The sequence below is a fragment of the Tamandua tetradactyla genome, chromosome 4 (genome assembly GCF_023851605.1).
Source record: "Tamandua tetradactyla isolate mTamTet1 chromosome 4, mTamTet1.pri, whole genome shotgun sequence".
Taxonomy (NCBI): Eukaryota; Metazoa; Chordata; class Mammalia; order Pilosa; family Myrmecophagidae; genus Tamandua; species Tamandua tetradactyla.
Genome location: NC_135330.1, coordinates 160,349,057 through 160,365,166, shown reverse-complemented (window position 1 = coordinate 160,365,166; position 16,110 = coordinate 160,349,057). Strand labels below are relative to the sequence as shown.

At 34.5% G+C, this 16,110-nt stretch overlaps 1 protein-coding gene and 1 pseudogene across 6 annotated transcripts in view; one reads left to right on the top strand and one right to left on the bottom strand.

Moving 5' to 3' along the window:
* The window catches only part of GPC5 (glypican 5), an 860,649-nt gene that overhangs the window by 419,490 nt on the left and 425,049 nt on the right, over positions 1-16,110 (bottom strand). For all 6 annotated transcript variants that reach the window (XR_013174667.1, XM_077158527.1, XM_077158528.1 and 3 more), the window contains exon 5: positions 5,150-5,275. Coding sequence is in view for 5 of the 6 variants with exons in the window: in XM_077158527.1 (XP_077014642.1) it covers positions 5,150-5,275 (126 nt within the window). In the remaining variant the exon portion in view is untranslated. The remainder of the gene's footprint in view (positions 1-5,149; positions 5,276-16,110) is intronic.
* LOC143679480 (mitochondrial import receptor subunit TOM5 homolog pseudogene) lies at positions 2,057-2,210 on the top strand (annotated as a pseudogene).

The following is a 16,110-nucleotide window of genomic DNA, read 5'->3' as shown; positions in this document are numbered from 1 at the left end:
AAATATGAGGCAACTACTGAGGGACTACCACTTAAACAAAATTATCTGCTAAAAAAGACTGTTATATTAAGGCAGGAAGAGGCTGACTGTAGTGTAAAAATAGCAACAGTCAAAGCCCTGCAAACTTTGTTTCTTCCAAACCTGCTTCATCAGCCACACCTGTACCTGGATAGTTGGACCCAAAATGTGGATTCTAAATCATGATGAATTATACAGTTCCTTATATTGTATCTATAACCACACTTCTTATTTCAGCCACACATACACAAAAAACAAAAACAGAACAGAACACTTTCAGTTCTTCCATTAGTAAACAGTATAAACTCAGACATTCAACCTCAGACAAACTTTGCACTTTCATTGTTCCCCTACCCACCAATCCCACCCGGTGTCTCATCTGTTGGCAGAGACAAGCATTGACAATATGTCAGTAATCTAAAAACACTTGAGGTTCTTTATTCTCTGGCTTCTCAAAAGTTTGCATGGAAGAAAGTGCACACAATAAGACATGAATGATCTTAAAGTTAGGTCAGTAAAAAGCATCAGCATCCAGAGCCAGCCATTCGGTAGAATATTCTTTGTTTCCTTGCTCATCTTCTCATCTTTCTTCTAGGCATTCAATATAATTTTGGACCTGAAACTTCCCACCAAAGTAGTATCACCAAACCACATATAGCAAATTCACAACTATCTTAGTTCCCACTAATACTTGTAAAAATCCCAACTTCATAGCGTCCAAGATTCTTCAAAAACCTGCCAATAGGTATTCAATGATATTAACACCTTTTAGCCTCTCAGATAAAACAGAAGCCCTCAAAGAAATTGCAATAGAGAAGAATAAAGTAAATATATGATACATAAATGCAAAAAAGTATTATACCCACCATAGTATAAGTATTTAAAAGTTACAGTAAACCACAAATGAGGGAATTAGTTACATTAGAGCTCAAGATAAAGCGGAGGTTAGCAAAGTTGTATGGACAGTAGCATGGAGAAAATAATTTAGATGAAAAGCAATCCTTTAACAGCAGGAATTTCAAGCTTCATGACAGATTGCTGGGATGTGGGGTTTCCAAATCATAGCTTTTAAGCAGTCTACAATTCTGAACCAAAAATCAAATAAGGCAGACCATTAGTGCAGTAAAAATGATGATTATTAGGAAAGTGTACTTCAACATTAGAAACCTAATCAGACAGACAACTGAAAGAAATTTCAACAATTACAACCTAACTGTTGCTTAAGATGTGAAGCACATACTGGCCTCTGAACCAGAAACAGGAAAAGCAACTAGTTGTTACATTAGCAAAATTCAGAAATCCAAAACATGATTGTTTTTAAAATATAGTTCATAATATTTAAAAACTAGGCCACATGATTTTTCAAGGGCAAAATAAAATAGATTGAATGCAGAAAAGTCAGGAAGAAAAAGAAAAATCAATAAAGAAGTGGCTTTCCAGACAATGGAGCTAAAACAGTATGGCCAGGAAAAATGCCACCTTCCTACCTGGTAAGGAAACTGATAACAGGTGAGTACAAAAATGAGAAGATATCTAAGTTTTTCTATTTTTAATCTCATTTTTAAAAACATCAGTTATTACCAGTTAAAAAGAAAGGGCACGTTATATGAGTTAAGAAAAGCAAAATCTGGAGTTATGAAGGAAGCATCCAGGAAAGTTAACTAAATTACAGTGAAATACAAACAATGTGGTTTATTCATTTTACTAGGGTACTTAGCACCTACTGGCTAGTGAGAGTCCTTGTAGAAGTCATAAATTCCTGAAGATGAGGAAGAGTTACTGGATTACCTGTTTATTAATCAAAAGGTAAAAGGACAATTCTGGTAATTGAGTAACTGTCAGTGAACTTCAATACCCAGAAAGAAGAGTGCAAATCATCAATCAATTCGTGGTCACAGAGTAATGAAAACAGAGTAGGCCCTGACATGCTTTTCAGAGAACACTTTTGTTTCATGATGAAGAGACAGGAAGGATAGGTATGAGGGACTTTAAGAGATGTGGGAGCATCGAGCAGCTGCTGGAAAAGTGGGAGGCAGCGATGTTCCAGACTGAGGGCTTCCTGCGGGGGCTGGACCCCAAGGTAATATGGGAGGCTGCAGGAGGACCTGCTCCCCTCCAAACGGAACTTCCTCATCTACGTGGCCCTACTCCGAGTCACTCCTTTTCTCTTAAAGAAACTGAACAGCGTATGAAGATTGGGCATCACTTTCAAATGAGTAAAATGAAGATACTAGTTACTGCTCCCATCTACAAGAGAATAGCCCAGAAAGACGTAAGAAAGTCTTTGGATGGACATAAAAATTCTACTTGTTAAGCTTGGTCTATTGACAAACATTTGTAGCTAAAATACAAAACCACTCAGGAACTACGAAATTACCTACTGTGGTCATAGTGCTTCCTTATGCCTGCAGCATTCGGCCTCCATGAATACTGGTATAATCGTAAATAATGTCAAACTCCATTTTCTAATAAGTATTAAAGGGGACTTATGGACCCTTTATGTGTGAAATGGCACTGTCTTGGCATCATTTCTGTTTATCTTTTTACTTCTGTCAGGAGTGTATTTGTGAAGAGTCCCTGATAATTAGTTTATGATTTGTGGAAGTCAGCACAACAATGAGATTTAAACACAGTATGATTAGTCTATATCTTAAATAAATGTGTCAATTAAGAAAAAAAGAGATGTTGCCTTTATGGATTTAGGAACATATTTTTATCTTAAAAACTGGTTGAGCTGCTAACCTCAACAATTGCAGTACAGTATATGGTTTGAATACAGTCTTTATTATCATTAGAATTCAGTGACTCTATTAAAATAAATTGTGTTTAGAAAACTAAACACTCCTTAAACACAAAAGGTATCAGAGACATTTCCATCTACAAATAATCCAACCACTTCTAATGTGTATGTAGGTGATTTTGTCCAATTTTACAGAATTGTCATGATTTCTAAATAGTCTATATGGTTTCCATTTTCAAGACAGCACATCTGTACATATAAACAAATTTATCAATCACTTCTTAAAAATGGCTGCAGGAATAATGGGATACTCACATGGAAAAAAGAATGAAATGTGACCCCAACCATACAGCATACAAAATTTAAATAAATAAAAAATAATAAATAAATAAAATACCTTCAGGAGAAGAAACCTTGCCAAAATAATTGATTGCCTCTTACAATGAATGATAAACTGAATCTTGGCCCAAATTTATCCTATGAGTGTGTTTGGCATAATTTCTTTAGAATAAACTTGATAAGTATTATAACCCACTATGAAAATGTTGTATATAAGTTGTATATTCATTTGGTATTTCCTCAAAATTGGATGGTATTATTTATCTTAACTAATTGCAAGCCTCTGAAATCACACATGAAGATCACAATACTATTCACAGCCGATAACTGCTAGACCATTTTTACGGAAGTAAAGAAATCCCTTCAGGAATGTGGTATTGTTTTTGATTTACTATTTTACTAGAGAGGGGCTGCTCTAGTAGCTTCTAATTGGCTTTTCCTGCCAAATTGGTTCTTACTCCACAAATCAGAGAACCAACATGGCCAGTTGCGGAGTATGTCTGTCCCCATTTCAGAACTGGGGACATCACCACAGAATGTGTTCAGGGACATACTTGATCCGTTGTGAGATGGATGATTGATCACCCGATCTCCTTAAAACCCTGACCACGACATTCTCATTTAAATCTTGTAGAAAAACTGTTAATCCGCCAAAGTGTTAAATTCAAGTTTATAAACATTTTGAAAAGAGAAATAATAAGTCAAAGTGGAATTTAATTACTACATCTACAGAGGGAAAAAATCTTTCTGGCATGAACACCATAAGAGTTCCAAGTATCATGCACGCTATCACTGGTCTCAGGAAAAGCAAGAAAGAAATATTTAGAAAGTACTTATATTGCAACATCCCAGGAACACAATAAAAAAAGAAAACTAGTCATGTGAGTCAAGCATTTTATTTAAATTTAATTATAGCTCCTTTCTTCAATACTTTTTTCTGTGAAATCCAAGAATCTCTATGAGATATTCAAATATTAACTGTAAAATAATCATTTACTATCTCAGGAAAGCTCTAAATATTAACTATGACAAATATGGTGACTCAATGGCAAGTAAGCAGTTATTATTTAAATATATATTTTAAATTAATTATAGTATATGTTTACCATAGTGAATTTAATTTATTAAATAATGCAAATCACCTCATTAATGCTATGGTAACTAAACCACTTCTCTTCATAAAGAACAGTCTTATTTTTAAGTTAGAAAGCTCAACATCCACATTTCTTTTTGCAGACTGCTCAAAATAAAGTGTACTTTTAACAGGTTCGAATACAAACACGACAAAAAGCTTCACTATCCTACATTCTATAATAATCACAAGCATTGGTAAATGAAAAGTCTAATCACCAACCAATTTTATTGACTGCCATCATGTATTACTGAGAGAAAGTTTAAGATATTCTGAAGCTCAGGAGATTACTTGAGAGTACAATGAATTACAGGAAACAACAGAAAAGACATTGTTGAGGAACTGAAATTCTAAATGGCTAAAAAAAAAAAAGAAGAACTCAAGTCTAAGTCCTTAGTTTGAGAAGAATTGACAAAATACAAATATATAATGTTTCAGACAGATATACATAAAATGCCCCCACTACTGTGCAGATACAAATACACACAATTGCAGGATTGGTATCCTGAGACATATAACCATTCACTGCTGAGACACAGATCCATATTTACATAGATAGTCACATTTCACCAAACATTCTCATTTTCTGTTGTGCTGGACTTAAACTAAAAAAGAGAGAGATAATTTGATAAGAAAGGAAGATTGGATTGAAGGCAAATGACGCTTAACTGAAGAACTAGGATTGTTTGGTAAGTAAAGAAAAGAGAGCTTGCACAACACCACAGGATTCTATTATATTTTTTAAATGCCTAAAAAAAAAAAAATCCGATTTTTTAACAACAAAATAAAGAGCAGGGGTTAGAGGATACTCTAACCCGTCCAGCAAAGTTAAAAACTGAAGTAATCCATTCAAGATTCATGAAAAGAAAGAAAGGATAAAATTAGCCACTACATTTTCACAGATTGCTAAACATGAATACCTTTTTACTATATCTTCTCCATTCCAGCAGGGTAGTCCATCAGTAGCAGCTAATTCATTAACACAGAGCTCATGAGCCAGGCCTCCATAGAATGTCCTGTACAGTCGAAGGCTGCTGATAAATTCTCTGAAAAGAAGAATAAAGAAAATAATTAATGCCCCAAATCCGTAATAGTATTTGATATAAATGGCATGCATTAGCATCCATAATATTTAGTACACTTTTTTTTCACTCTGCTTACTTTGCTTTCATGTATTTTAAATACTTTTCTTAAAAATTTATCATTAGTAGCTGGCATCTATGTGACAGAAACACCTTTCCATGTAGAAAATGCCAAAGGCTTACAGTGTACTAATTATTATTTACTAATTAAAATTTTAGTAGACTTGAGTGATTTTCCTTTCTGGGTCTTCTCTCTGCTTTCTAAGAACATAAAGTAATATTTCTTTGCTAAATATAGAAAAAGATATCTAAGAAGTTTCAGAAGCATTAAAATAAATTCAGAACTTGATGCTATAAGAAGGAATAACATTAATATACTAAGTTCATTTTTTTTTCCCTCCTCTCACACTACTCAACTTTCTTCCATCATTTGTGGGAACAAAAATTCGACAACAACCAAAAAAACAAGCTTCTTAAAAATTTTCTTTTTTAAGTTAAAGCTTTTGAGTTTTAAAACCGAGACTTTGGTAGCCCAAGAACTTGAGTCTTAGTATTTCAAAAGAACAAATTCTAAAGGCTTTAGTTTCTAATTTTTTTAAATATAAACAAATGTTTTGGGGAAAGAACTGAAAATCCACTACCCTGACATAAGAGATGGAGAATAAAACATTGGAAGGAAAGAGAACTTGGGAAGTTCATTCATTGAGAAGTTGAAATGCAGCAATTTTGAAATTGTGCTCCCCCTTGAAATTAAAAAAAAATAATTTCTTTAAAATTAAGATCAAAGAAGAGGACAATCTTAAATTATAGCCTGAACAACCAAATTTAAAAGAATAAAATCTGATCAGGAAAGTACTGTGCTGAACTATATTAATTTTTTAACTCTTTCTCTCTTAGTTTTCAAAGAATTATTTTTGGAAATTGATGGAGCTGTAAATAACTTTTAATCTGTAGGAGTGTGATTTTCCAGTATGCAATATCTGAATTCATAAAGAAGGTCAGATGTCACCTCGGCAAATGTTTGGCAGAGATTTAATCAAATTCCTAGCAAAGCTTGTCCAGACAGGTGATGATAACAAAATGGCTTCAAGAAGCATGAAAGGGACTCAACATCAACTTATGATCAATCAAAATAAACATGCTTTATTTTCTTACTAGTGCAGTAATAATATTATTTTTTTTTAAGTTATACAAGATCTTCATAAGTTTATTGGCACTGATATAAAACTATGTTAAAATATTAAAAATTCAATCACTTAACAAAAAAAAAAAGCCCCCCTTGGCCTTTGGGGGATAAATCTCCAGTTCCAATTCCTTCCCAAGAGGGAATGACTGTTAAGATTTTGTGAATGCTTCTACAATTTTATTGATATTTACATGTAATATTTAATCCTATATATTTTAATATATGCATTATTAAATCAAAGGCATTACATGGCACTTCAATATTTTAGTATTATGCAGGTCCAAAAACCTCTCCATATCAGTTCCTATAGATGGATCTCATTTTATATTGTAGAAGAACCATAGTTTAATACAAAACTTTTGATGAATGAAGGAAAGCAACTTGCAAAATAATCTTTTTAAGGTAGTGAAATACCCAGAACACAACAGAAATCCACAAAGCAAGTGAAGGTTCAAGCAAAAATGGCCCAGCCAAATGACCAAACCAAACTTCCAGAGGGAACACAGAATATGAACCGATGCTCAAGGATATTTATAAAGAACTAAAGGATATCAAGAAGACACTAGAAGAGCATAAAGAAGAATTCAGAAGGCTAAATAGAAAAATCTCAGATCTCACAGAAATGAAAAATACAGTAGACCAAATTAGAAATATGCTAGAGAAACACGATAGCAGATGTGAAGAAGCAGAAGGAAGAATAAGTAAGCTAGGAGATAGAATAACTGAATTAGAGTGCACAAAAGAACAAATAGCCGGAAAGATGGAAAAAATGCAACTAGATTGTAAGGAAATTGTGGACAACAAGAAGCACACAAATATAAGAATCACTGATGTCCCAGAAGAAGAGAGGTTAAAGGATTGGGAAAGTTAGTTGAAGGTACAATTGGAGGAAACTTTTCAACCCTTATTAAAGACATAAATATGCAAATCAAACAGGCCCATTGAACTCCAAATAGAATACATCGGAACAGGCCTACTCTAAGATACATACTAATCAAACTTTCAGGTGTTAAAGAGAAACAAAAAGTCCTGAAAGCAGCACAAGAAAAGCAATCTACTACAGACAAGGAAAATACATAAGACTGACTTAAGACTACTCAACAGGTATCATGGAAGCAAGAAGGCAGTGGTATGATATATTTAAGATCCCCAGTGAGAAAGGCTTTCACCCAAGAGTTCTTTATTCAGCCAAGTTACCCTTCAAAATTGAGGGAGAGACTGGCATCTTCAAAGGCAAAGAAAGATTGAGAGAACCAGTCAACAAGAGATCTGCCCCGCAAGAAATATTAAAAGGAGTCCTGTCAACTGAGAAAAAAAAAAAAAAAAGACAGGAGGACGGCAGAGAACTGAAGAATATGAGTAATGGTAATTTAAAGGGAAAAAAAGAGATAACAAAAATAATAAATAATATATAGATCTGACAAATAAAAACTAAAGGACAAGATGGTAAAGTGAAGAACTGCTTTTATAGTAATTACTTTGAATGCTAATGGATTAAAGTCACCAATTGAAAGATACAGACTGGCAAAATGGATTAAAAAAACATAATCCATCTATATGCTGTTTACAAGAAGTGCATCTTAGACTTAAGGACACAGCTTGAAAGTGAAAGGACGGAAAAAGATCTTCTATGCAAGCTGTAACTAAAAAAAGGAGGAGTGGTTATACTAATATCAAACAAAATAGACTTTAAATGTAAAGACATCATAAGAGACAAAGGACACTACATATTAATAAAAGGGACAATTCACCAAAAAGAAACAGCAATCATAAATGTGTATGCTCCTAGTCAAGGAGCTCCAAAGTATTCAAGGAACACGTTGGAAAAACTGAATGAAGCTACCGACATAGAAACAGTAATAGTGAGAGACTTCAATACACCTTTCTCCACTGTAGATAGAGCAACCATACAGAGGATCAATAAGGAAATAGGGAAACTAAAAAATGGGATAAATGAATTAGATCTAATAGACATATATAGATGGTTACACCACAAAATACCAGGATATAATTCTTTACTAGCATACATGGAATGTTCTCCAGGTTAGATCATATGCTGGGACACAAAAAGAATCTTTATAAACTTAATAAGACTGAAATTATCCAAAGCACTTTCTCTGATCACAATGGAATAAAGTTGGAAATTAAAAATCACCAAAGAACAAGAGATTTCACAAACATATGGAGATTGAAGAAGACACTCAAATAAATAAAGAAGAAATGGCTAGAGAAATTGATAAATAATCTGGAGATGAATGATAATGAAAGCACAACATATCAAAATTATAGGATGTGGCAAAGGCAGTGCTAAGAGGGAAATTTATTGCCCTAAATGCCCGTATTAAAAAACAAGAATGAGCAAAACTTGAGGATTTAACTGCTCACCTGAAGAATTTAGAGAAAGAACAGCAAATTAACTCCAAAACAAATTAAAGAAGAGAAATAATAAAGATTAAAGTAAAAATAAACAAGCTGGAGAACAAAAGAATCAATAAAACTACATGTTGGTTCTTTGAGAAAATCAATAAATTTGATGGACCCTTATATAGACTAATGAAGAAAAAAAGGAGAGAGGACACAGATAAACAAAATCAGAAATGAGAAGGAGGTCATTACCACAGAACATGACTAAATTTAAAAATCCAGAAGATAATTTTATGAACAACTATATAACAACAAACTAGACAACTTAGAAAAAATGAACAAAGTCCTAGAAACACACAAATTACCTATACTGACTTGAGAAGAAATAGAAGATCTCAATAAACCAATTATAAGTAAAGACAACAACCAAATCATTAAAAAAATCTTCACACAAAGTAAAGCCCAGAAAATCCAACTGCTTCACAGGACTATTTTATTAAACATTTTAAAAAGAACTAATGCTAATTCTGCTCAAACTCTTTCCAAAAATTGGGGAAAAGGAATGCTACCTAACTCATTTTATGACGCTAACATCTCTAATACCAAAATCAGATAAAGACAATACAAGAAAAGGAAACTACAGCCCAATCTCCCTAATGAACAAAGATGTGAAAATTCTTAACAAAATACCAGCAAATCGAATCCAGGGCCACCTTAAAAGAATTATACATCATGACCAAGCAGAATTCATACCAGGAATGCAGGGAAATGGTTCAACATAAAATCAATCAATGTAATACAGCACATTAAGAAATAGAAAGAGAAAAATCACATGATCATATCGATTGATGCTGGAAAAGCATTCAACAAAATCCAGCATCCTTTCCTGATAGTATTACTTTTTTTTAACCACTTTAAGTCAGTTACCTCTATTTCCCTTTCACAGAGACTATATTCCCACCAACTGGAATGCATGAACAAATAACAATCCTCGTACAGCACTAAAACATAATTCAAGTAGCAGAATGATTCTTTCCTAGAGGGGTTTAATGAATGAAACCTGTCCTGAATTCTATTCACTATAAATGATCACCTGTTTGGAATCAAAGAGTCCTCTAGAAATTTAGAGGCCTGTCTCAAATGGCTGATATATTGAGACCTCCAAATTGATGGTGTAAACTGAGTAGGTTATTTTTATGGACCCAAAACCTCCCTATCTAATCTTGGTGAATGGTAGCACTCTAGTTTCATTTCTTCCTCACAATCAATAGATCATATTGAGGATAGATTTGTATTTTTTTTTCAAGTCCCCTTTCCAAGTGCTACTATGATTGCCTTACCTCAAGCCCTTATCACCTCTCTCTGGAATCTCTGCTCTAGGACTACACATCTCCATCTCTTTTCTTTCCAGTCATCTTCCATCCTCTATGAGAACCATCTTTTAAAATTCAAATCTGATATTCCATTGATTAGGCACTCTCTTATTTAAAATTCATGACTGGCTCTCTATTCTCCCACAGCCTGAAATCCAAACTTCTTGGAAAGCTATATTAAGCACCCTTTTACCTCTCCAGTTCCACCTTCAGCAACACAAATCATAATTTAAGGTCCCACAAGTGGGAGGCAATTGCTATTATTTCTTCAAACACACCTTTATTCCTTTGCATGTGTTATTTTCTGAAAATTTCTCCCCTATTGTATCCTAGATGATTTCCATTCATTCCAAATACTGTCAGCAATCAGTTATTCATCACAGAATACTAACACTATTGACTACTAAGTTTTGTGTTGGCACCAGCGATTCAATGATAAACAAGAATGCACATTCTGGTAAAAATCCGCAATAGTAGCATACTGTAAGAAGTGCCACATGAGGGACAGAAGAAAAATCAGGAAATATTTACTAAAGAGTTGATAATTCATTTTTATTTTGATTTAGGAAAGCAGCAGCTAGATGGCTGTTCCATGCAAAGAAAACGGGCTGAGCAAAGGTAAAGAGGAAAGAGAATATTGTGTTTTCAGAAAACTGTGAGCAGTTTGTTTAGCTAGTCGGCAGTGTGCTGGTGGGAATTAAGTAAAAAGAGAGGAAGAGATGAGATTATAATCAGCCTTATTGATCATCATAAGATTTTTCAGGGTTTTTTTTTTTCACAGGGTAGTGGGAACCATTAAAAGTTTTCAAGCAAGCAAGTGACCTAATTGTTATGGCAGCATTGTGGAAATAGAGATAGCAGTGAAGTCACTTAAGGGGCTCTGAATGAAATTCACAGGAAAAAAAAATAAGATGTCAAAAGAAGCTGCTAGTGCGCACAGAGAAAAATGATAGCTTTGAAAGACATTAGGAATAAAAAACTGACAGGCAAAGTGAGTGTTTAAAGATAATTTCTAGGTGTTTTCCCTCAGGTGACAGAGCAGATGATTGTTTCATTCTTAGAGACAAGAAATAAAGGAAGAGAAATGTGACCTTCCCAATTGTCACTGCACTATACTTGTGATTGCCCTCACCCTGTTCAATATTTTCTTTTTTCCATGGCATATATCACTTCTAGTATACTGTGTAATGTACTTATTTATTATCTTTTATTGTTTCTTATCTGTCTCCATGGTCCAGAATAAAAGATCCAGGCATGTGGAGATTTTAGTTTTTTTCCTTCGTTCACCACTACATATCATAGAGCAGTGGCAAAGACTCAATAAACAGTTATCAACTTAATAAATGAGTAAAAGAATTAATTCATAATAAATAATAAATTCCATTCTAAATATGTTCAGTTTGAGATTTCTTTGGAACATCCAGATGGAGAAATAAAGTAACACCACTTCTCAAATTTAATACATGCAAAGACCCTCTGGAGCACCTTGTCAAAAATGCAGATACAATTCTTCTGCAGATACAGTTCTGGGGTACAGATGCTGCAGGTACAGGACCTGTGAGTATCACTGAAGTCTGTTGTTAAATAAAAGGCTTTGAACTCAGTGGACTTGTCCTGTGGCATGCATTAATCATCTACTGAATCCACGGATATGAATGAACTCTCTCAGGATATTAATAATAGAAAGAATAAACCAAAGAGATTCAGAGGCAGTAAAAGCAAAGGAATAAAACTTTAAAAGTTAGGGCGGGCGATGGTGGTGCAGTGGCAGAGATCTCACCTGCCATGCCAGAGACCTGGGTTCGATTCCCAGTGCTGCCCATGCAAAAAAACAGAAAGAAAGACATTTTAAAGTTAATGAGTCATGAGGGATGCACGGGTAGTTCAGTGGGAGAATTCTCACCTGTCATGCGGGAGACCTGGGTTTGATTCCCGGCCCATGTACTTTCCAAACAAACAAAACAAAGAAACCAAAAAAACAAACAAAATTCAACAAATGATGCTGCAATAATGGGCTACTCACATGGAAAAAGAATGAAATATGACCCCACCATACAGCATACAAAAAAGAAAAAAGAAGTTAATGAGTTATGAAAACTAAAGAATGAGGGAATTGGAAGTTAAAGAGATTCTCCACACTAGTATAATGCCATTGTTAAAGGTTAACTAGAATACTGAAAATATCCTTCATTTGTATTGACCTTAACTAAAGCATTTAAAGTGAAGGGTAGACTCCAGATTGCAGTACATTGAGTTTTGAGTAGAGGGTGGGAAACTTAAAGTGGAGAGTCCCAAGAAGAAAAATTAAGGGAGTTTTATTTGTATGTGTGTTTGCTTGAATATGGACGAGATTTGAAAATATTTATGGCTGCAGGGTAAGGAGGTAACAAGAATATATAGTCATTGGCTTGTTCCCAAATATTCCAATTCTTCACCTTCTAGGCACAACATCTTTGACATTAGCTTCAATTATCCAACTTGCTTTGGGTTCTATTAAATGTATGCAGAGTGCTGTGTATCCCAGGCTTAAGCTTTAAGAACAAATGTGGCTCGGCCAGCTTCCGTTTCCCTCTGCCACAAAGACTGGCAATGCTTTAGATGGAAGCTGCCCTGTCATTCTGAGTCCCAAAGCAAGTGCAATTTGAGCAGCACCCTAGCTGACCTAAAATGGGTACAGAGGGTGAAGAAAAACACAATTTTATTGTTCTGAACTACTGATATGTTGGAATTGTTAGCTATCACATCATAACTTAGTTTCCGCTGTCTCATAAAATGATGGAAAAAGAAAATGAAAATCTGATGGATCACAAAATTCTGAGAAGAAAGAGGAGTGGTTAGTTTTGAACTATAACAAATTATCTGAGACTAATAGTCTGTGTGAATGTTGACATAAGTTTTGGTTTGTGAGAATAGAAATTTGAGTGGCACTCCTAATTTGGAACTCTGTACCCCATGTTTGGCAGTTTTTATGTCACGTGGATTAAGAATAATGTTCCAAAAGTGATTGCACTGAAGGGCCAGAAGATCTATACTAAATATGAAAAAAAAAATTGAATTGGCAGGAAAGAGAAGGGTAAAGGCACTTGTAGTCTCACCGAGGTTAAAGACTCATCTACCGCCACAGAGCCAATTACATTAGTCCTGTTACAAGAATCCAGAACTCAGGTCCCAGCTTACTCAGCCCACAACTCCTTTTCCAGTTTGAAGTAAGTCTCTCCATGAACCAATATTACTTGTTTTGGAAGAATTAAAATCTAAATCAACATCTAGCTTAAGCTTGACCTCCTTTTTAACGTGTGCACTAACCACCTGTGTAGTTTGTTGGGTCATCCTCAGTTCTCACACAGCACTTGTCTGAGTCTGTACTAAAATCCTTGCTATCTGGTATTATAATTCTGTTCGCATGCCTGTGCCTTCAAGATTAAAAAATATGTTCTTTAAAGACAAGCATTTTGTCTTTAAAGTCCTGCAGTTTGGGTCACAGCCTGATACTCAACAGGCACTCAACAATTTTTGCTGGATTAGCTGTGATGCAGTGTTTTTTTTGTTTGTTTGTTTGTTTTTGTTTTGCATGGGCAGGCACCGGAAATCAAACCTAGGTCTCTGGCATGGCAGGCAAGAATTCTGCCACTGAGCCAGTGCCACACCACCCTGTGATGTAGTTTTAGCTGTTACAGAATGTACAGAATTTGAAGCTTGTATAAGAAATACATTTTTTGCTTGTTTGTTTGCGTGGGCAGGCACCAGGAAACAAACCCGGGTCTCTGGCATGGCAAGTGAGAACTCCACCCGCTGATCCAACGTGGCCCACCCAAAGAAATACATTTTTAAAGAATGGTAATGTTAATGTAAAGTCCTTAAAATGTCGGGTGACTTAGGAACTTTTAAATTAGGGGGGTTATTCCTAGATTATAGGGAAATATCAGATAACTTTCTGGTATGTCACATTAGATAATGGAGAAAATCTAAAGGGTAGGAGCACAAGCTGTGCCAGATTCTACTAAACAGGCTCAAGAATAGCTCTGATTGATATGTGACTCTGAAATGAATAGTGACACAATATTTAGTCACAATGCCATGTAAGATAGCTATCATAAGTAATACATCACAGGTATTTTATGAAGACAGAATTAGAAAGAGCCTTAGAAATCATCTGGTTCAGCAGTTCTCTGTGTTAGCTGCACATTATAATCACCAGGGAAACATGTAAACTGTACAGAAGCCTGGTCCCTTTTCCCTCAGACAACTGGATTTAGTGATCTGGAGTGGCATTCAGGCATCTGTGTTTTCTGAAAACTACCCTATAGGTAATTACAGCTCGCATTGAAAACCAGTGATTTAGTTTAACCTTCTTATTTCATAATTAAGCAAAGTGAGAACCACACAAGTGAAAGAACTTGTGACTAGGAACTTAATTATGATTTAGTCAGGCTGTACAATGCACACCTCAACATCTTTGTTGAATGAATTAATTCATAAAGAATTCCATCACAGCAATATGTGCCTGATATTAGATGTTCGATAAATGGAAGTTGAATGTGAATATATCCATCCATTTTTAAATTTTCATGGAAATTATCATATTTATAACAAACATTCTTAACAAAACACATTTATTAATAGATTGCTATATAAGAAAACATGAATGCATCATGTCTTCCTGCCAAAACATGCACTTAAAATGCAATGTTCAGAGTTTATTCATATATTTCTGCTAGTCTAAAAGGTCTGGTGTGGGAAGCAGGGAGTGGGATAAATTCTGATCACTGGCTAATGACCAGCTTTATACATTCTGTGAGCACAGTAAAGTAGGAGAAGTCTGTAGCACAATTGTTCATTCATTACTTGCAACCTTGTTTGCCCTGAGCTTACTGAAGGCAAGAGTAAAACATGGACCTGCATAGTTATTGCTTATTGCTTCCCATGCCCTTGGGTCAAGCAGTTCCAGAAAGGTCTCCTCATAGACCACACGATAAAAATACATAAAAGGAAATGCAACCCACCCTGAAGTTGTCATTTCCAGTTCTGTTGACATGAGAATGCCCTATTACTACTTTCAAAATGAGCAACACTTCCTATTGGCAATTCCATTATAATTGACTTAAATAATTTTTAAGTATAAAAGTAACATCTTTTTGCAAGTAGTAAAATAATTAAAAGGAACTGTAGAACAAGTTAATAACTGTCCTTCTATAGTATTTCCATTGGTCCCTCCTGAAATAACCAATGCTAATAACCTGGTGTGTATCTTTCTTCAGCTTTCTCTATGTGCATTCTAACAATCAACCAAAGATGGACAGACAGACATACAGAGATAGAGGTAGAGATATATGGCTGGGTTCGGTTTTAAACAATTGGGACCAAGCTATACAAATTACATGCAATTGGCTTTTTTAAGTTGACATTATATCATGAAATCCTTTAAACAAATAAATAGCAGTCTTCTTTTTATAGCTACATGACATTCTTTAGCCTATATATATATCAGCATTAGCATTACCTATCAAGCTAATTTACATTTTTAATTTATAACATTGACATATTCCTCATACATATGGTTTGAAGGATGGCAACCACGTAAGTTTCAAACTTTGCTGACCTTCTAGACAGCTATTCACATTTAAACATATGACTCTGATCTACATTTGATTTTGTATTTTACTTAATTAGAAGTTGCTGGAAAGAGATCTATGTTCAAAAGTCATGCCTCTTAATCTCATGGTTTGTTATAGTAGAAATTTGTTTCAATCTTAAAACTTTTATAAATTGTCACATATTACATCACTTCTCCTTTGTTTCATTTCAATATAAAAGCCACTATTTCTAATTTGACCAAATCTAATTATCTGGAAAAGTATTGGAGAAGAATCTTATTT